Genomic DNA, 20603 nt, shown 5'->3' with positions numbered 1-20603 from the left:
GCTAAAGCCAAGCACCACTTCTTAAAACTTTATTGATTTACCACTTCATTAAAGCATGGAGTATTATAACAGTATTATACATAGTATTTTCATGTAGAAAACTTTACATAGGTTTTCATATTTTATAATTTTGCTATTCTCTCAAAAATGTGTACATCCAGAGGGCAAGGACTGCTCTTTATCGGTATTAAATGCACTTCATACGGCAGTCCTCAGAAACATAGGCATCTTAAATACGTGAAAACATACATTTTACACAAACAACATTAAAGGTGCTGAACAAACAATTTACAGATGAAAGAGAGCCGCACTTTGGACAGGAGAAGCGTAATTTTACTTCAGGCTAAAAGATACTACACTTAATTGCCAATAGCTGAAGTCGGGGCTGTTGGCTCCTCTCGGGTAGAGCTGCTCTGCACAGCTCTGCTGGCAGCTCAGGGAGCAGGGCAGGGAAAGGGGAAGGAACCCCGGTGTGAGATGGCAGGCAGGGCATGGGGCTCTCCTCACAGCATCCCCCACCTGCTGCCTAGAAGGTTCTACAGTAAGTAGCAATAAATACCATGCAGTCTCTGTATTTATACCCTTGTAGGTAAAAATCTGTCTGTAGTTTGTTGCAGAACAGTATTTCAGCAGTCTAAGAACTGTGTTGGTTTTGTTTGTTTTTTATTATTACTCTGTGTATTGCAGAGATCTCTACTGGGATATGCTGACACAGAATCCTGTTTCATTCATCCTTCCACTGAAGAAACACCCCAGGCAGGTCAGGTATTATGGCAGCAGAGCCAGGACAAGGCCAGAACCAGCAATGCCTGCAGGCATTTTGGCTCAGCATTTTATGCCCTGTTAAGATGCCTGTGGGTTATGATCTTTCTGATTGTATGAAGGAGAACAAAAAGCTGATGTGAATATACAGCTGTTTCAGGTATTCCGGTATACACTCTGCATACTACTCTTATTGCTTTAGGATGTACAATCAATTCCAGAAAATCATGACAGGATTAAGGCTGTTGCAATCCCATTGCATTCCAGTCCCTCTTCTTCTCCATGCACTACAGTAAGTCTAGAACATTTCTAATGTCACATGCCTAATTTCAGCAGTTTATAAATGGTACAAATACAATAAAAGCTTGAGTAAAAGAAGAATCTCTCGGAACTAAGGCTGAAAGAAGGGACTGATTAATTCTATATGCAGAGATAGTACGTTGCACATTACAGAAAAGAAAGCCCACGATGCAACTCCAAATTTAAGATCTGAAAATTAGGAGACATCTTTCAAGACTTGAGATGTAAGGCTTTCAAAACTGTAGAAGAAGCATGCAACTTTAAAGTTTGTGTTTTGAAAGGAAATACAGGTATACATTCAATGAGGCAGTGTCACATTCAAAACCTGAAAATAATATATATATGTTTAAGAACTATCTAGGACAGGAAGGAAAAGTAATGGCTTATTCTTACAAATTTATTAAAAATTTAAATAGAATTAAAATAAATACTTCATTTTATCATAATTAAGTGACATTACCAGGGAACAAGCAAATACACTAAATGCAACATAAAGTGACATTTCAAATGCAGCAAGTTCAATATTGGCAACGCTTATTTTTCAGTCTTTTTCTTATGCTAAAATATAACCATATATTTCCTCATATTAAATATTAGCATACAGACAATCTATAGGGTGTTTAAAACTCAGCCTGGCTGTGGCTTTTCTTTGGTTAAAAATAAAAACTTGAAAGCCTTACCAATACTACTGACTGCAAAACAATTGCCAAATGATGCTTACATAGAACAAGCTGATTTACTGAAAAATGCCACATGAGCCCTTTGGAAATAGCTCACAAGAAAAAAAAAAAAGTATATATACACACACCAATAACTATGAGAGTAGAATATCTCAACACTACATCAACTATGACTGCCCTATTAGGAAACTCAAAAGCAAAACAAGTCGAGTACAGTACCGTTCTATTGTTGCTGTTGTTAAATACTGTTATTTCTGAGGTTTGCTGATATAGATAGCACAGTGGGTAATCTAACACTTTTGTTTACATGTTTTAGGAAGTGGAATTTCTCCCATCCTGCCATACTTTTCCATTTTTGAAAAAAAGTCTTGAAATTAAAACTTGAAATTAAAGTTAGTTCAAAGGACATAACTCTACCGTGCAGGACTTCTCTTATAAACTGGTATTATGTGTCACAAAAAACTTAGGCATGCTGGAGAAAGGAGAATCTCCAGGGTAAGCATACAAAGTTTTAGTGTTAAATCACATTTGCTTCACATATTTTTGAAACCACATAAATGTATTGGTAATTGTTATAGTGCACGACTAATCTTAAATTTAATTTTGCTAAAGCAGTCATGGAATTCAGATTTCATAGTAGTGACATTTGTTCTCAACTATTAATTATTTGCACAAACAAAAAAAAAAAAAAAGAAGTTGAAAGTATGCAGTGAAAGAAAAAGGAAAATTTTATAGGTATTAAGAATAAGACTTCCTAAACAGACCATTACCACTAAATACGCTAAATACATTGTATTCAAGGATAAAGAGGGTGGTGGTTGTTTTTTTTTTTTGAACTCTGTTTTTAACATTAATGTAGATGCTGTGTCCATGATTTGGACATGTGTCAAAGTCAATGGGAAGTTTAAAAATTACCTTTTTCTTTTTTAACGCTTGGAACTCAAGACTAAGGAGCTAAATGGAGTTGATACTACTATGTACTCCTTCCATAAAAACAAGAGATCTTGGAAGATGAAGCACTGATATTAAAAAAGTTCTTCTAAAATGATCTGCTGAACAAGAGGAAAACTCCTTCCCCCAAATATCCTACAGGCTGTCTATGTGAAAACCTATAATGCACTGCCTGGTCTAGCCATGTGCACACAAAGAAAAACCCAGAATGATCTGAGGTGGTCATCAGCCACTGCAGTATAGTTTATTATGAGCACATGCTGACATCACAAGGCTATACAACTGTATTTATTACTTCCATGGGGAATAATTTCCATTGAGGAATCCAGTTATAAGATTTGGTTGGGCTGCAAAACTGAACAATTGATAAAAGACTAGAAGAGACAAACTTGATCATAAGGATGATAAGCATGGAAACAAATAGACTTTATATCTACAGCACTAATTCTGTAAGCAATAATTTAAATAAAAATTGGTGATAGTCTCATAGTTTTATAGATAGCCAGGAATTTTTCCCCCCTTTCCTTCCCCCCTTCCCTCCCAATTCCTCCTCAAATGCCATTGTGTTAAGAGTAACTTGCTGTTCTTTTGATATATCAAGGTCCCACTTCTTCCTCTATCCACTTCAGTCCATCTCTGGAACAGCTTTATGTAGAAGCAGAAGTAACCAATTCTACTTCGGGTTACCATGAGGGTAAATTTGTCCCAGTTGTCCGTATTTGCTCCTCTGTTACGCAGATTTTGAACACAACACCTATACGCAGGAAGAACTTCCGTAGCACAGCTCGAAGCTCAGGAATCAGGTCAAATTGCATGATTTCACACAAGTATGGATAATATGTTGAAGCATGTGCCTTAAACTATCAGGAAGGATATGAAAAAATAAAATTATTCTCTATTCCTATAGGAAAGTGCTGAGTTTTTGCACATACATGGCTACACCAACTTGTTAGAATGCAAGGTCTTACCAAATCAAAGGCCCTACTGAATGGCCAAATAGCCATCAAGCCCAGTGCCCGTTTTCCACAGCAGCCTTAGTGAATGCCTACAGTTACAGAACATCAAAGCTTGTTTTATCTTCCTTTCCTTTCCTAATAATGCTGAGTGTTAGTTTTTGAGTTTCTACGTGGACACACAGTAGGACAAGGCAAAATGGTTTTAAACTAAAAGAGGGGAGATTAGATATTAGGAAGGAGTTCTTTTACTCAGAGGGTAGCGAGGCCCTGGCACTGCTGCCAGAGAAGCCATGGGTGCCCCATCCCTAGAGCTGATCAGGACTAGGGCAGATGAGACCCTGGGCAGCGTGAGCTGTTGGTGGCAACCAGTCCACGTCAGGGGTGTTGGAACTGGATGGTATTTATGGTTCATTCCAATCCAAGGCGTTTTATGATTCTACAGAGAAAACTGAGGGGACACTTTTACTGCAAAATCTTGCAGTACTGAATCATAGAATGGCCTGGGTTGAAAAGGACCACACTGATCATCTAGTTTCAACCCCCCTGCTACGTGGAGGGTCACCAACCACCAGACCAGGCTGCCCAGAGCCACATCCAGCCTAGGTACCAAGCAATCACAGGCTTGCCATTTTATCTACATAGTTAAACTATTTTCATAACACACCACAACCACATGGACATCTCTGAATTGCTGCTGTGTGGAGAAACCAAATCACTGCTAACACCCTTTTCTTCAAACACAGATGAGTTGCAATAAAACATAAGAGACAAAGCATATGTAATTCCACATTACTTATTTTGCAATACAAGTAGCATAAAAAAAACACCAACACAAAAACCCACATTTTTAAACTACATCCATCCTTTTTAAAATTATCAAACAAGAAATGCCCACAAACTTAAGCAACTTCTAGAAGTTTCTCTGCATGAGATGTTCTAGGGAATATATACATTCACATTTTCCTCAGAAAGGCTAAGATTCCAAAGATTATTTTTTTTTGCCATCACTGTCAAGGAACTAAAATTACAGTTATAGAATGATGAAATTTACCTCTGCCATTCTGTGCTGCTTTAATACACCGTAAGCACATCCTTTACTGCATGCTCACACTGCTTTATATCAAAGATCTGCAGTAATATTTCCAAAAACTGGATTTCATGGATGTAGTCCCAATTTTAAAATGTGAAGTGCTTGCCAAAAGAAAGGAAGCTTAACAATTCCTACATTCCAAGGAGGCTACACACTATATGAATAAGCAAATTAGCCATCTTGCAGTATGTATGACAAAGAATGAATTCAATGAAATCAGAGATGAAAACACTTGACTGCAAACAGACATGACTTCTAGCCTGCTCTTACCTTTTCATCACTGATTTTTAGTGTTTTTGTTAAAAGCAGCAACAGGAGATTGGTCCAAGCTTCTCTGTGGCTTTCTGAGTTCACGGTAATAAAATATGCCAGGGCTTCACTGCATACACTGAAAAGATGCCAAGTTCAAACAAACCACAAGGAAAACCCACAATAAGTTTTTGTTACATGCCCTATTAGTCCTCTCACAGTGCATCCTGGTTACAAAAGATGCATTTCCATGGGAAAGTTTTCAATCACATGCAATAATTTTATACTACACACATTTGTCTATATTTTGTTATAGTTGTTACAGATAATTGAACTGAAATAGTTTTTATGCTGTCAACAAACAACTATGGAGTGAAAAGTAGAAAACAACTATTTTCCTCATGAGCATTCTAATTAAAGCATTTTCTGTAATTAAAGTGTTTTCACCTTCAACCTGCAAACATTACTTCCCAATCCTTACATGGGGACAATTTAGGCAATGGTACCATGAAAAAAAATTCTCCCTCTCTCTCCTCAAATCTACACTGCTATATTAAAGATCTGTAGCACTTAGATCAAAGAAGGACTACTCTTGTGTCCGTACATTTTTGGTCCTTGCTGTAAACTGAATTTTGTAGACAATCTGTACAAATTACAACAGACTTTCTTAGTACTTTCTGAAGAAGGAATGGGACCTCCCCTTTCATGCACTGAAAAGATGAGTGTGTCCACAGACACTGAAAAATTGGAACACCACTGAAATGCACTGAATTAATATCAATAGTGAGTTTAAGATTTCTTCACATTTGACAGAGATTAGTACCTAGCACTATTCTGTACCAACAACTCATTCCTCAGTTAAAGGGGCTAAGTAGCTTTTTGTATTACTTAGCAATTTTATTTTTTTTTAATGCTTTAAGTTCCAGGTATACAGTAACAGCTTGCACTGCATTCTGTTTAAATTTCTTATCACATTATATCTTTGTATTCTGTACCACCATTTTTGTAAAGAAAAGTGGGTCAAGCAAGAAAGCGTTTCATTTATTTCAAATGGATTGCTTTCTTATTGCTAAATTTGCTTTTAGTAAAGAGCAGACTACTATATCTTGGTATGCTCTGCATGTCTTGCTCAGCAACTTAAAAATGGAACATTTATATCCAAGGACACACCGTGCATATTTTTCTGCACACAGAACACCCCTGAGCTAACTAACTCTGTTCTCTTACCTAAGCAGACGTTGTTGTATGGCATCCCAGGAGTCTCGGCGGTTTTCATCCACATACATTCGAAAGAGTATTCTCAAGCAACAAGCCAGGCTGCTGGTCTCTTGTTTTAAGAGATTAGGTTTTGATTTACCCTTGAACCCTAGAAATCAGAGGAAACATTCACAGTTTTAGATACCAGCCAAGAGCCAGCCAAGTACCTCTCCATTAATGAACAACAGTAGGTATCTGATTTCTTTCACAGACAGCATTTCTTCCTCCTAGACTGACTGACATCTAATTTAGTTTTATAAATGCATTTAAGTGCAGCAGTACTAAGTATGCTGCTCTATTTCAATACATACAGAAAACAGAAATTCCTCCTTGCCAATGAGTTAAGTAGAAAAAGTATGCAGTGTCAGATGAACTGCAGAAATAGTATACTTTTGCATTTCAATGGTTGAGGTCCTAAACAGAGTTCAGTGCCTTTTTTTTTTTAAAGCCAAACTACACAAAAGCCTCACCTGCTCTCCACAACACAGTTCTTTGTTCATAATTTGAATTAAAGGCTTTTGAAAAAGAATGAGACTCCTGCAAACAATCTAGTAACTTGAAGAGGTGATGTGAAGACATGTGTTTATACATTCCTTGGTCCTCTGTGTCAATGTGGATATCTGCATCCAGTGCATCTCGCTAAACGAAAAAAAATCAAGGGAGAGAGCAGTATCAGTAATATTTCTTTTCGTAAGAAGGACTCTGATACTTCACATATCACATACTATTAACTCTAGATTCCAGTGTGAGGTGCAAGTGAAATATCAGAGCAACACACCACAGTAGAACTGTCCTGTCAAATGCTGAAGCTGTATTCCTCTCACTAAAACATTTTCAAGAGAAGTTATAGTAAATCCCAGTTGTAAAAAACACTAAGAACAATAAAATGACTGGGGTTTTTTTGTAAGCTATTTCTGCTATGAATTTAACTACACCATCCCCAAGACACTACCTGAATGCACTTGCTCCAAACTTTCTGGCCTAGGGCTTCATTAACAAAGACAAATAAGAGCCCACCTTACACTATTCCTTAGAATCAGAATTTTCAGGAGCAAGGACCTCCTCTCCAAGGGAGGTGGTTATTTATGTCTTGATAGTTCACCTTGTTGAATTTCAACTTCCACATTACACTAATAATCTGAAGGGCAGACTACCAAGGAATACTGGAGGTAGTTAAAAAAAAAAAAAATATATATATATATATAAAAAAAAAACTAAGAGTAAGGACACACATTCCAGATAGTATGGAGAGTCAGAAAAAGGAGAAGGCCACATACAGTACCACAGCACTTTATAAACGCTTTGAAACATTCTGTACTTTACTACTTAACAAAGTTATTTCTAAGTCTGCTGGTACCTGAGCTGCAGCCATGTGCTCAGCATCTTCCTTCTTGCTTGTGGCTGGATAGAATACTATGTTATCAATGGTCTGTATCAACTCCAACTGTACCACACACTTTATAAGGAGGCCAGCAAACAGTTTCTGGTCTAATGAAATAGAAAAACAAAAAGATGTTTCAGAAGCAACTTGTAACAATTAATGTACAACAGATTAGCAAAGTACTACATTACTATTTTCATTACATTAGTATTACATTACTATTTTCATATTTGGTCATGCTGTGAATTATCTTATAAAAGAAAATCTAGAAGGAATAAATGCAAGTTGGAAAGACAAGCTAAGTTTTTCAAATTAATTATCAAGTGCCCTAAAACTGCCTCTAAATGACTACAGAAGAAAAATGACTGTAAAAGTTCGTTTAATAAATTTGGATGTTTTCCTTACTTGTATAAGGACCACCTTTCCAGCTTTCATCTGTTGGATTTGAAAGTTGACTTTGTCCTCTTTCTGAAGCGTTTTTATCCACGCTGCTTAATGACTGACGATCTAGGTCCAAATCCTAGAATAGAATTTAGAACCATCCTTACAATTCGAAGTGCTATCTACCAACCAGCCATCAGAATTTTCGACTCAAAGAATGCCTGCACCCATTCCTTTTCAGTTACTTGATAGCTACGCCAAGGACAAACTGACGTCAATTCCAGTACTTGTTGTTAAGTACATCTACTACTATAAAATATTTCAGAAGCTAATCCAACACAGCCTCTTCAGCTTAGTTTGTTGCACTGAATTAACTCTTACCAAGTGCTTTTCAGCTGAATCTTCCTCCATTCCCGCTGGCCTCCACGTAAGCAAGCTTCACATCAAAATAAAAAACAAAAACAGTAAATATTGTTGCTCTGAAACAGAGCATTAATGTGAGAAGTATACCTTATGAACTTACACATGAGGAATAGTAGTTTTGAAGATTTCTAGCATACAATTGCACGTCTGGCCCCAGACTTCTGGGCTGAATTTCTGTCCATTTAGTATTACCAGATTTTCCAGGCAGTTTGTACCTGATCGAGCCAACTGCTCATTTTCTGTGGAAAATATGTTTCATATTTATTAGCTTTAACAATATCAGTGAAACATTACGCACTTTCTATTATTGCTCCATTAAATGTTTTTTTTGAGAGGCATGTTAATCGAGCTCAAAGCATATGTATAAACTATATTACAGTAACATCATGCTGGGGACCATACTGAATAGAAAACAGTGCTTAAAAATACACTTTGAGATTTCATTTCCCTGAAATCCAAATAGGGAAGACAAAGGACAAGAAGGAAGCAGAAAAAGTGCATACAGTGGAACAAATGAAGGACAGCACAAATTTGAAATTTGAAGACTTCACCCATAATCCATGCTAGCAATATAGAAAATTTCAGGCTTAGAGACTGAACCTAAATGAAAAAATGCCTGGAAAGACATACCTAGAAACACTAGGTGATCAAGAGACAGAAGGTGGGAAAAATGATTTAAAAGTCAGACTGCATTCATTTACAGATATGTATATATAAGATATTTAATCCACACAGAAAGGCTGTTGGCAAAAGATTAGCACAGCATTGTTAAAAACATTTGCTCTGTCCCAGTAGCACCATAAACACATTAACAGAAGAGCTGCCTAACTGATTAAACAGAATGAGACGCTGGAATACCTAAGATTCTGCAGACATTTATTACATCACACATTTTGATGATGGTAGTTATTACTCTTCAAAAATTCAACTAGCTTTCCCCTTAAGCAATGAGTATTTAGAAATAAGTTCATCAAAAGATGCAAGTGAACTAGTTACCTTGTTTCACACACCAGTGTAGCTGTGCAAGTATGTCAGGAAGAAGGATCTCATTTAAAGCTTCATAAAATTGCGTGAATACATCACAGATTGCATAAAGTGCATGGTTGCATGTAGTGGTCATCCATTCAGATTTCTGCAAGAGAAAAAAACATTTATTTCTATGTGGGCTCCTCTGGCATAACAGCATTTGGCTCATGAATGGCCATTCAAAAGAGGAGGTGGCCTATGAGAAGAACTGAATTCAGATAAAACTGGAAGACCCCAATACCTGCTACTGAAGATACCTTGCCAGAAGGTATCTTAGACCAACTTAGTTGGTCATGTGATTACTGTTCTGAACAGTGTGTGGTATTACAAAGCAAGAATACTTTCCTTACTTTCCTTGGGAATAGTTAGGGAGAATAGTCAGTTAGGGAGAACAGAAAGGATATTGTGGCAAGTTTCTACGTGGAAGCTATCAAGCACTGGTCATCTCATACGTGCAACAGAACATAATACAACAAATTATCACTACAAACAAAAGTTTGTAAGAGCATGGGCTGGAATACACTGACAACAAATAACACAAGCTGTCACCTGGATCGTTGAAGTTCTTGAGGAAAAAAAGGAGAGTAAAGTTTGCTTGTTTTTTTTTTTTTCTTTGCTTTACCTCTGTTTGTTGTTCAGGAAGTTTCATATTATCAAAAATCCGAAATACTATTCTGAACAGATCTTGCCACCAATGCTTTTCAAAGGTATGGCCGTAACTCTTCATTATTTCAAACATCACTGTTAAACCTCTAAAACAAACAAAGATTGTGTTAAAATATGTACCCATGATCTCCCTAACTGAATGCAAACAAAAACCAGAAAAGCCTTGTTACCTTGTTCGAACATCTAATTTGCAACGATTTATGATACAAGAAAGCTCAAATAAAATGGGGAACCATCCTCTGACCCATACTCTGTCCCCAGGAGCAACATTCATGTCATCACTCGTGTATTCTCTTAATACCTTGGAGATGGGCAGGAAAAAAAAAGATTAAAAAAATCCTCAGAAGTCTTTAAGATAAATTATATACCACTAATGGTACACAGACTTGAAAAATTAGCTTAGTTTCCACTGTAACAATCAACTCTTGTCAAATATAGATCTGAGACACATCAATCTCTGAAAGTACCTGGAAAATATATACAGAAAATAAATATTTCAATGGTAATAGCTTCCATTTTAAACCAAAAGACACCTTTAACATGTTAACTAATCCTAGTTCTTTACTTACATAACACCAAAACATTTCCTAATTCTGAATACACTTTTAATACAAACTCTTGCTGCTGGGAGACTGAAGTTTGAGTCTGAAAGTTCTTAGTTGCAAGAAGAACCTCAATTAAGATAATAAGAAGATAGTAAGAATATACAATGTTTAAAAAAAAATAAAATACCTGTGGTCTTTCTGAAACATATTTTGCACAATACCGAATAAGTCTAATTGCTTCCATGCTGGTGTCCGGAAATGCAACATTACAAGCAAACTCAGAGAGACATTTTACTGCATCTTGGAATGAATCAATTGCTGCAGGAAAGTGCTGTTGGAAAATATTTGCTGTGAAGAACAAACAAAAACATTTCTTAAAATTTACTGACAGAGAAATGCATAGATGAACTGACATTGGTCTACTGAAGTCAGACCTGGTATATTGCTACCGAAACAATAGACACGAGAGGACTAGATTTGCTGGATTAAACACAATTTCTTCCCTTCTACTCTTCCTTGTGCTATCCTCCCATCCCTAAAAAATCTACCAGGATCAGAATCTATCCATGTTCTCAGGTTGGTTAACTACTGATTTATAATCTAGGATTCTTTCATGGTTTCTTCTGTGGCTTACTTTCCTTCCACAACATATGCCACCCAATGCCAACACTATAAAAATAATAGGAGTAAAGCTTGATGCATCTTAACTAAGCCTTTAATTATTCAGATTCTGTAGCAATAGAGGATAGAGCAGTTAGATTTCAGGTTAAGGGACAGACTAAAAACAAACCCAAGCCAGTAAATATAAGCTTTAGAACAGACTACAACTCTCAAGATCTATGCAATTCAAATTGGACTTGATCTGCATAGATACCTTTCAACTGAACTACTCTGATTCAAATTAGCAAAAGTTTCCTTACTAGTTGCATTTATTAACACCGTCCACAACTCTTTTCCCCCACGCTATTTAATGGGAATACAGCAGGTTCAGGACACTTAAAGGTGCCATCAGTATTTAAATATATGAGTTGGTTGTCTTCCTGTGAAAGTAGCTGTAGTATATTGTTCAAATATACTTCTAGAGTAGACAGTCTGTATGAACTACACCTCACAAGTAATAACATACCAGTATCATAAACACGATATACCATATGATAGTGAAACAGCATGGAGTTCACAAAATCTATTAATCCAGTTTCCTTAATCTGCATCAGTTTACTGATAGACAATAGAGAAATACTGAATTTACTCCCAATCTGAAGAGTTCTGCAGCAGGGGATCTGTATGCATTTTTTCCCATTCATAGGAATTCAGAGACTTAACAGCTAAGACTTAGCTGCAGAGCTTAAATGGTTTAATTGTAAGATCTTGCATTTATTTACTTGTGTATAGAAATCTCATGTGCAGATGGGCCTTTTATACTAGAGTCACAGAAGGCTAAGCTAGAAGTTGGTACTTGTGTCTGTCAAGTATTACTTACTAACTATATGTGCTGTAGTCTGAAAGGCCAGCTCCACAATATTCCCATCATGGTCTGATGCTGCTTGGTGAAAAACAGCAAAGATATTTTTCCAGCCTGAGCGAATATTACCAGCTTGAGAGTTCACCATCTGAGCAATACAGCGTATTACCATGTCCCGAATAGTTGGAGATCTTATGAAAATAAAACAGAAAATAAAATATTACATCAACAGCCCCTTTCAGATGCAAGACAATTAAGTCCACAGAAAGAAACATCTTTAAAAAGGACTAAAGTAAGCTAACATCAGTCGTCACACCTGTTTTTCTTCATAATATGCTCAAAAGGCCTTAAGAAGTCTTTCTGGAAGCGGAAGTTGGCCAACTCTCCTTTCTCAAGAAATTTCATGGACAGCTGCCTTAATGAGTCTACTGCAAAGATGGCAACATCTTCATTAGGGTTACAGCCAACCTAGAAGAAACACGTTTTCAAACACTTACCAGCTTACTTATTACTTATATAAGTAACATATCCATCATACTAGTTTCAGATCGGTTCACTGAAAATCTCAAGCACGCTGTAGTTTCCAGACATTCAGAAAATAGGAGGGCTGTCTGTCTCAGTCATGAGAAATCTCAACAGCCCCATAGATTTTGTATGCAGAAAGTGCAGAAGAATAATCAGCTAGATACTCAAAAACAAAACAAAACAAAGTAGGTTAGAAAGGAATGCAGCCCAAGCTTCCAACAAAGCTAACTTTGTTGTTTCAGGATCATCTGCATATGTTGTAGAGGAAAGCTAATTTGGTATTTGACCAGGAGGATAATACAATGGCACAAAGGAAGAAGTATAAATACGTAGTCATATAATGAAGTGATCCTTCGTTATAAAAAGATCCTTTCCATAAATATTTCCATTTTTGTCTCCACTCTTCACATTTTGAAATAGATGTTTCACTTAGCGTAAGGAAGTGTTTATATGTAGCAATCCTAACAATATTTACTTATACAAACTGCTGAGAAGTCAGCACACTATTTCTTTGAAGTCAAAACCTATACCATTCAGAAGCATAAAAAGAAAAAGCAGATGAAAAGTCCTTCCACTGTCATGGTTTTGTGTTTTTTGGTTTTCAGTATTCCACATCATAACACTGACATACGTTATGTAATCTGGTTTTAAAAAATACCTTGTTGAAGTGATCTCCAATCACTTGCCAAATCCTTGACCACTGCAGCCTGATGCGATTCATGTTGTAATAGGATATCTCCACTATCTTCTGCAGACTGAACATGCGTGGATGGTGTGGGGAAGCCAGCTCATCCATAGAGACAGCACACAGCCATTGGACGAAGTCAACTGAACATGACAACACACTACTGTAAATTCAGGATGTTACATGACAAGAATTCCTGTATTGCTCCATGTGGTCAGCATACATACCTATTGCATTTCCATCCAGCCTAGTTGATCCTGTAAAAATCCTACAGAAGAAATAAATGTTGCAGTTTTAGCTGCACATCCCCAAGAACGAATCAAATCTTAGAGCTGTAAGCAATTGTCAGCAGCATCCTCTAAGTACTTTACAACGGCACATTTTGCGGGATGCTAACCACCTGCTCAGGCTTTATGTAATTTATGAATACTCTAAGTTGTGGCTATCAGTACAAATAGCAGAAAGAAAAGAAAGACTACAGATCCACCATGGTCCTTTCCTCCCCTTAGTTCTTCAGACTCTTGAGAGAAGTTCAGATTGCTAATTATGAGGCATACAGATTACTGCTAAGTGCAAACTGTTCCTGAATTTATGACATGGTACGTGCATATCTATGTAACAGTAAGTATTAAAAGCTTGAATATACGATTCTACTGACTTGTCAAGCAGCTTCAATAATTATAAAAAAATGCCCTTTTCAACTCTACTTCTAATACAAGCATCTCTCTCATACAATACTTAAAAAGACAAACTAAAAAGATGATAGTTTGGATAAGAATACAGTGACTAACAAATAAAAAGCTGCAAAAGAGCAACTAAATGCTGCAATACTGAAGCTCACACGACCAAATAAAATTGCATGACTTGACAGAGCATGGGCATTTTTTCTTTTCAGATACCAGCCCACCTCAAGCTAACTCAAAATGGGGTTGAGGAAAAGGCCCACATACACAGATCGCATGCACACAGATTAGAAACAGAGGAACACAAAACAAAGATCCCTAAATCACTTATTTACTCCAAGGAAAGGCATCAAAAACACACGCACACGGTGCTATTCTCCGAATCCACTGCACTAGTTTACATTAGTTATTTAATGCTTTCTTTTGGTGAATACTGCGTGCCTGAAGCATTATACTTAGTGGCTCCAAAGACAGCATCTAAACATCGCCTTTCTCTTGAGAGAAAGAGGCTTCAGGAACAGAAATCCCTGTCAGAGCCTGCGAATAAAGCAAGGTCAATGGCTCCAAGTCACGTTTTCCACAGAATAAATTTTAAGTACCTGTCTACTGCTACCACTACACTCTGGGAACTGGTCTCTCCCACTGACTCTTGAATGCTCGCCATATGCCGCTTATCAGCACCACTTCCAACAAGATTACCTGCAACAAAAGCCATAAAAACAAACAGTGTTTAAATCACATTTTTAGAGCTTTTACAAGTAAACAAAGAAAACCAACTGTAATGTATTTGGAGCAGATGGTGCCCTTGCGTGATCTGTGCCAGATTAGAACAAATTAAACATGCAGTTAGAGGTGTTCTTTTTACTGAGGGATAGCACTTTGGTCATTATGTTAATTTACTGAAGATGTAATACTGTTAATATGATTGGAACAGATAAAACATTTGAAAATATTAACTCAATCTGATACAAGCAGCTAAGGCTAGGCACAGTTCTGCTATATTCAGCATCATCACAGAATTATAGTATCATTAAGGTTGGAAAAGATCAACCTAAGATGATCTAGCCCAATCATCCACCATCCAATCATCATGGACAGCATGAGCTCCCAAGTACTTTGGAATTTAAGTGTCACCTTGACAGTTTTCCAAAGATTAAGACAGCCTGCTTTCTCGTCTAATTTCCAGCTTTTTGTTCCACATACTACTGGAACAATAGGAACCAAAACAGCAAGCTCAAGATGCAGAGATGAGGAATTTCTTTGGAAAAAAAATTTATCATTGAAACAATAAAGAGAAACTGTTTGTGTTTTAATTGTAAACAGAGCATAGAGAGGAAGAACTGATAACACTGGTAAGAAAACTGTGAAACACCTCTGAAAACATCACATCCCAACAAATCAATCTGGAGGCATTCTGTTGAATACCCTTACACACTATTAAAGTTATTGAAGTGTGAACATATTCGATAATTACTAAAATATCTTGGAAGGTTATGATAGATTTTTTAAGTTCCATTAATCCACTAGAAACAAATGAACAGATATGTTTTGTTATCTTAGAACACTGAGCTCTTAGCCATCACACTTCAATTAAATACGCATTCTGTGAAGCTCAAGATTATTAATCTTACCTAATCCGAGGCCCATAAACTCTTCCCCTCCAGATGCATAGCCTTTAATGATTCCTTCCCTTTCACGTCCAGCACCAGATAAATACCGAGTTTTTACTCCAGTTCCTATAAGTTGTGCTAGCTCCAGCTGGCTAATACATTTCAGGATCTGAAAACAAAGATATTCTAAAACACAGTTTCTGGATACCATTGCATATTTATTCCTAGTACTGCCCAGGTTATCTAACCTTTAAAACAACTTTGATAACAACAACATTACTAAAGCAACTGTAAATCAAACTTTGTTGTGTGACTCATTCAAGATCACCAGCTGCCATAAATCATTCCAACACTTGAGGAAAAAAATATATATATAGTGCCAAGAAATCTAATTTAGATCTCTAACTACCAGAAGTGACCTTTTTACTACACAGTCTCACAGCATCAGCTTTCAAAACTCGAATTGCATAATTGCATTATAGCAGCTGCCATTTAATAATGACAGCGCAGGTAGTGAAAAATGCCAAAACTGCCATGCTGTAAAGCATGAACAGGCCTTTCCTGATTCCCTTACACTGCAACAGCCCTTGGGTTGGCACAAGCATTTGAGGGTTGTGCTTTAAACCAGTCCACGTAACTCATCAGCTAGAGCCCCTTTTGGTTCATATTATCACGCAGTCAAAGTCTAGCACCAGAGAATATAACACAGCAGGAACATTCCCATTTAGCAGCATCACTGATTTAGAAGTGATTGAAGAGTTCTTGAAAAATATGCTTTAGGAAAATAAGTGTGATTCTTATACATTATCCTCACCTTTCCCTCACTCAATTATTGTGCACCAACTCCTTCATGCAATTGTGGTGTAAAAGTTGCTGAACACTACAAAGAAAAGTCTGGAACTGTGAGCTGGACTATTTTTGATTACAAGAACAAGAAAGCAGTGGTTTCTGTGTAGAATCCCATGAATTGCATTGAAATGCAAATTCAGCATAGTTTTAATTCCTTATCAAAAGAAACTACAAACACTACAATGCTAATCACACTGTGCCTATAGAGTCTGCCAAAAAAAATAGACTTTTTTTTAATACTAACAAAGTCATGCACTCGTATCCATCTTTGAAGGAGAGCTGAAACACTTCTTGGGAGCTAGATGTGGTTAATTAAAGACTAGAAATAGTAAGTGAACTAGAAGAACAAAGTCCTGCAGATTTTCAAAGAACAATGCAGTTGCATAAAAACTATTCAAGTTGTTACCTCATGCCAAGAGTTCCCAAGATAGTTGCCATCTGTGTGAGCGACTGTAATAAGTGTCTTAATAGTATCTATGTTCTTCTGTTTCATTTCTGTAATACTGGAACTGGCAGTCAACAAGGAAAACCGAGCAAGGGCCTGTACATAAGCATCTCGTTCAAGCTACAAGACAGAGAAACATGACATTGCAATAAAGTCTCTGAAAAGCTAGAGAAGGCTACTTAGCCAGCATGCCTATGCTACTTTACTGCATAATTGTCAGTTATACTAGAGCATTTTCCAGGGCAAGAAGAGTAGCAGGCAAACTAGCTAGTGCTCTTAATAGGACTCAGCAATAAAAGACAAGAATTATTGAGAAAAGTCTCACACAAACCTGCATTCCAAAGATGCAGGCTATTCGAATTGCACATCGTATGCCTTCCAAACAAAGGGATGCAACTTCTGTGTCATCACAGTTCTGCAAACCAACACTGTAAGCTGCTAACAATGGAGTCCAAACAAGCTAAAGAAAGGAAGAAATTAAGTTTACAAATCCATTAAGATTTTAGCCTAAAACATTATGCAATAGAGACTAAATATATCAAAAAAATGTCCACCTGTTGCATTATCCAACTCTTCAGTCATTTTCCCCCATTTTTTTTCCATGCTTGAAACTCTTAACAACGAAGATATAACAAGAATTTCACAGACACTCACTTTGAACATGGGCCTGACATGATCCAGATGAGTGGCACTAGTAAAAGGAGCCTTTGCATGGCTTACTGCCTCCATGAGAGCTTTAGCAGTTTTAGCCATTTGTTCCATCTCCAAGTTGTACAAAAGCCTCCGCTGCTTCTCATTAGCTACACCTAATGGGAACACCACAGATGCATTGTTGGTTTGTTTTTCCCCACATAGGAGAAGAATCTGTATCTTCATATTGACAAACATTAAGTGAAGGTACTGACAATGAAATCTAAAGATAATCTTCCAGAACCGTTACACTTTAGGAGGCTTCCATAGGTTGCAAGTAAGGAACTCCAGCACCAAAACCCACACATCAATCTAAGAGTTTATTCTACACAATATATCTAGATTCTGCCTTTTATTACATACCAAGAACAAGTCAGACAGGTATAGTCTATTAATTTACTCTGCTTATAATAATGAATGGAAAATGCTTCACTGTTTTAGACTCTCATCCTCCATACAAAACAAGTCTTTCACCATTTAAAAATAAGTTACTAACTTAGTGTAAGAATGAAGAAACACAAAAGATCATTTTGTTTCTGTTCTGAACTAGGAAACTTGCAAATTTGGAAAATATCAAAGAAAGAACTATGCCGAAGATTCAGAATTAAATGAATGACCACTGTGTATGAGGAGAGTACAGCTGGGGACACTGGTTTCTGCAGTAGACTATACACAAATCTTTGCTTGCTGTGGATGAGATAAAGCAACTGCAGAATATGACATACTCTTCAGCATCTCTTTTCTCAAAGATCTCACAAGGACAGTGACATTTATTACCTATGAACTGTGACATGCTACTGAGAAAGAAAAAAAAAAATAAAGGCAAGAAGCTAATGAACAAAATAACAGCAAACATCAATTATTTATCATTTCCCCCACTTCCATTAAAAAAATAATCTAGTTTCTACTGCTTTTCTGCAGTGGTCCTGGATACACTTATACAGCCATGTTTCCATCACAGAAATAGCTGCATTAAGTAACAACTGTAAGCCAGTTTCATTCCAGGTATCTATATTAGTATCTAAATGTAATTTATGTATTGCACAAAGATGTTTTCAAAAGCGACCTGAACTCCACTATGCCATCCTGAAAGTTATGCAATAGTTCAGAACATGTGGTCTTTCCAGTTTCTAGATCCTTCTTACTTGGTTTACTACACTTGGTTGCAATTGCATATTCTTTTGTCTCCTTCATGGCAATTTTCTTTCCTTCTATTTCTTCATAGATCGTGGATAAATACTCTACTGGCAGGTCTTTACTGTCATTGATTCCTCGATTCATTTTAATGTATTGTTCCTTTGTCATTTTATTCTTTACCTGTAGAAAAGAATCAGGATATCAGGTACTGAATGTAAGTTCCATGGAAATCTGAGTTTCTACGAGTCCTTTTTTTTTTTTTTTTTTTTTTTTTTTAATTTTTACCTGTGGACTGTGTAAATCTGTAGTCAGCATTATGATGGAGTATGCCAAAACATAGGCAGTGTCAGCACTAGCAAACAGCGTTTGCCTAAGAGGAGAAAAAATAAGCGTGTTATTAGAGACCTAATTCCTCTACCAATTACCTCCATTTTCACAAGAAAGAAAACAGATACACTTGTGGAAATACCCAACCTGTAAGAGTGAGAGTTGTACCTCATTCTTAAGGACCATGAACAAGAGAGGCATTTTTCAGGCACTTATCCAATACAAAGTTTTGAATTACCGTTGGTTGCATTCAATATATCTAGCAGCAAACTTCTCCATTAATCTGTCAATCTTCTGGGCTTCACCAGGCAGCCGGAAGCCTTCTAGAAATATACGTAGAGCAGAGACAAAGTCTTTCCCACAGAAATCAAGCTGGTCCACGTAGGCATACATCACTTCCTTGTTAAACTTGCTGCCTTCCCCAAGAAATTCCCCTGCTTGAGTCTAAAAAACACAAGAGACAGTTACTACTATGTAATCCAACTGCCAGCTTTGCAAGAAAACTTAGAGTTGCACAGCACTGAATTTTGTAAGACTGATCTGATTCACTAAGTCAGCAAAGCAACCGTCACAAGGATAGCAGGAAGTCAGCATCACTAGAAAACAGACATAGCCTGCTTATTCTTGTTTCCCTTATTCCCCACAAGGTGAAATCTGCATTAACACAGATCCAAGGAAAGCTATTTGCACCTCATTTCATATGCAGTGAAAAGTGCATTGACAATGTGCCAAATGAAATACCTTCACTTGACAAGATACTATTAATGCAGATACATATAAATCCTGTGCCCCTCAGCACTTCATTGAAAACAGCTACTAAAATTATTTAAATTTACTAAAATGTCTGGGACACTTTATTATATATAAAGCAGCATTGGGATTAAGTGTATTCATTAGAACCCTTATGCTTTTAGTTATCTATTAATTAAATATGAACTCAGAATGCATACAAAAGGATCAGAAAGCAACACCGTAAGAGTACTCGTTTAAAAATGATATGAATTATCTTATATTGCCCATAGACTTACAGAACAGAGACGTTCTTCTTGGTGCAGAAATTGTGCAATGTCCTCTGCTGTACTGCCAAGCATTCCTTGCTCCTGTAGATACTGTATTCCCCTCTTTGGTTTTTTGTTAAACCTATTCAGACAAAAATATGGATGAAGTGATGCATATAATTGAAAACCTCCCTCTTGAAATACTTGAAGATACCAGAGAATTTCCACTAAAAATGCTGCTGTACATAGCATTTGCAGAGAAAGTTCTTCAAATCAGTGAAACAGCAATAAACCACTGCTGAACAAGTATTTCACTGCAACTATTTCAATAAAAACAACAAATGGTTTAAAGAGCTGGAAGACACTGTGTCTGCCTATCCAAATCAGTTTCAGTCTAGGTGTATGCACAGCTGAGTGCACTGGCACAAAGGAATACTATGAAACAAGCTCCACGCCACTCAAGATGCCACTCACTGAATTTTTTTTTAAATGCAGTGGCCCCTCAGTGCTCCTTTGTAAAAGAAG

At 36.9% G+C, this 20603-nt stretch overlaps 1 protein-coding gene across 1 annotated transcript in view; it reads right to left on the bottom strand.

Moving 5' to 3' along the window:
• Positions 1 to 13: 13 nt before the first annotated feature.
• Positions 14 to 20603, bottom strand: part of ARFGEF2 (ARF guanine nucleotide exchange factor 2) — a 35321-nt gene continuing 14731 nt past the window's right edge. Inside the window, exons 15-39 of the mRNA XM_085241514.1 lie at positions 20109 to 20220; positions 19319 to 19524; positions 19039 to 19123; positions 18762 to 18933; positions 17581 to 17732; positions 17258 to 17386; positions 16888 to 17046; positions 15654 to 15801; positions 14622 to 14721; positions 13567 to 13607; positions 13313 to 13482; positions 12446 to 12597; positions 12148 to 12320; positions 10855 to 11015; positions 10293 to 10423; positions 10079 to 10208; positions 9427 to 9562; positions 8531 to 8669; positions 8389 to 8443; positions 8032 to 8146; positions 7603 to 7733; positions 6716 to 6884; positions 6216 to 6354; positions 5010 to 5127; positions 14 to 3553 (exon numbers count right to left, since the gene is read on the bottom strand). Coding sequence (XP_085097640.1) covers positions 3377 to 3553; positions 5010 to 5127; positions 6216 to 6354; positions 6716 to 6884; positions 7603 to 7733; positions 8032 to 8146; positions 8389 to 8443; positions 8531 to 8669; positions 9427 to 9562; positions 10079 to 10208; positions 10293 to 10423; positions 10855 to 11015; positions 12148 to 12320; positions 12446 to 12597; positions 13313 to 13482; positions 13567 to 13607; positions 14622 to 14721; positions 15654 to 15801; positions 16888 to 17046; positions 17258 to 17386; positions 17581 to 17732; positions 18762 to 18933; positions 19039 to 19123; positions 19319 to 19524; positions 20109 to 20220 — 3400 coding nt within the window. The 3' untranslated portion in view covers positions 14 to 3376. The remainder of the gene's footprint in view (positions 3554 to 5009; positions 5128 to 6215; positions 6355 to 6715; positions 6885 to 7602; positions 7734 to 8031; positions 8147 to 8388; positions 8444 to 8530; positions 8670 to 9426; positions 9563 to 10078; positions 10209 to 10292; positions 10424 to 10854; positions 11016 to 12147; positions 12321 to 12445; positions 12598 to 13312; positions 13483 to 13566; positions 13608 to 14621; positions 14722 to 15653; positions 15802 to 16887; positions 17047 to 17257; positions 17387 to 17580; positions 17733 to 18761; positions 18934 to 19038; positions 19124 to 19318; positions 19525 to 20108; positions 20221 to 20603) is intronic.

This window comes from Meleagris gallopavo, chromosome 22 (genome assembly GCF_905368555.1).
Source record: "Meleagris gallopavo chromosome 22, MGAL_WU_HG_1.1, whole genome shotgun sequence".
NCBI lineage: Eukaryota > Metazoa > Chordata > Aves > Galliformes > Phasianidae > Meleagris > Meleagris gallopavo.
The sequence above is the reverse complement of the archived record's forward strand: the minus strand, read 5'-3'. Positions and strand labels throughout refer to the sequence as shown.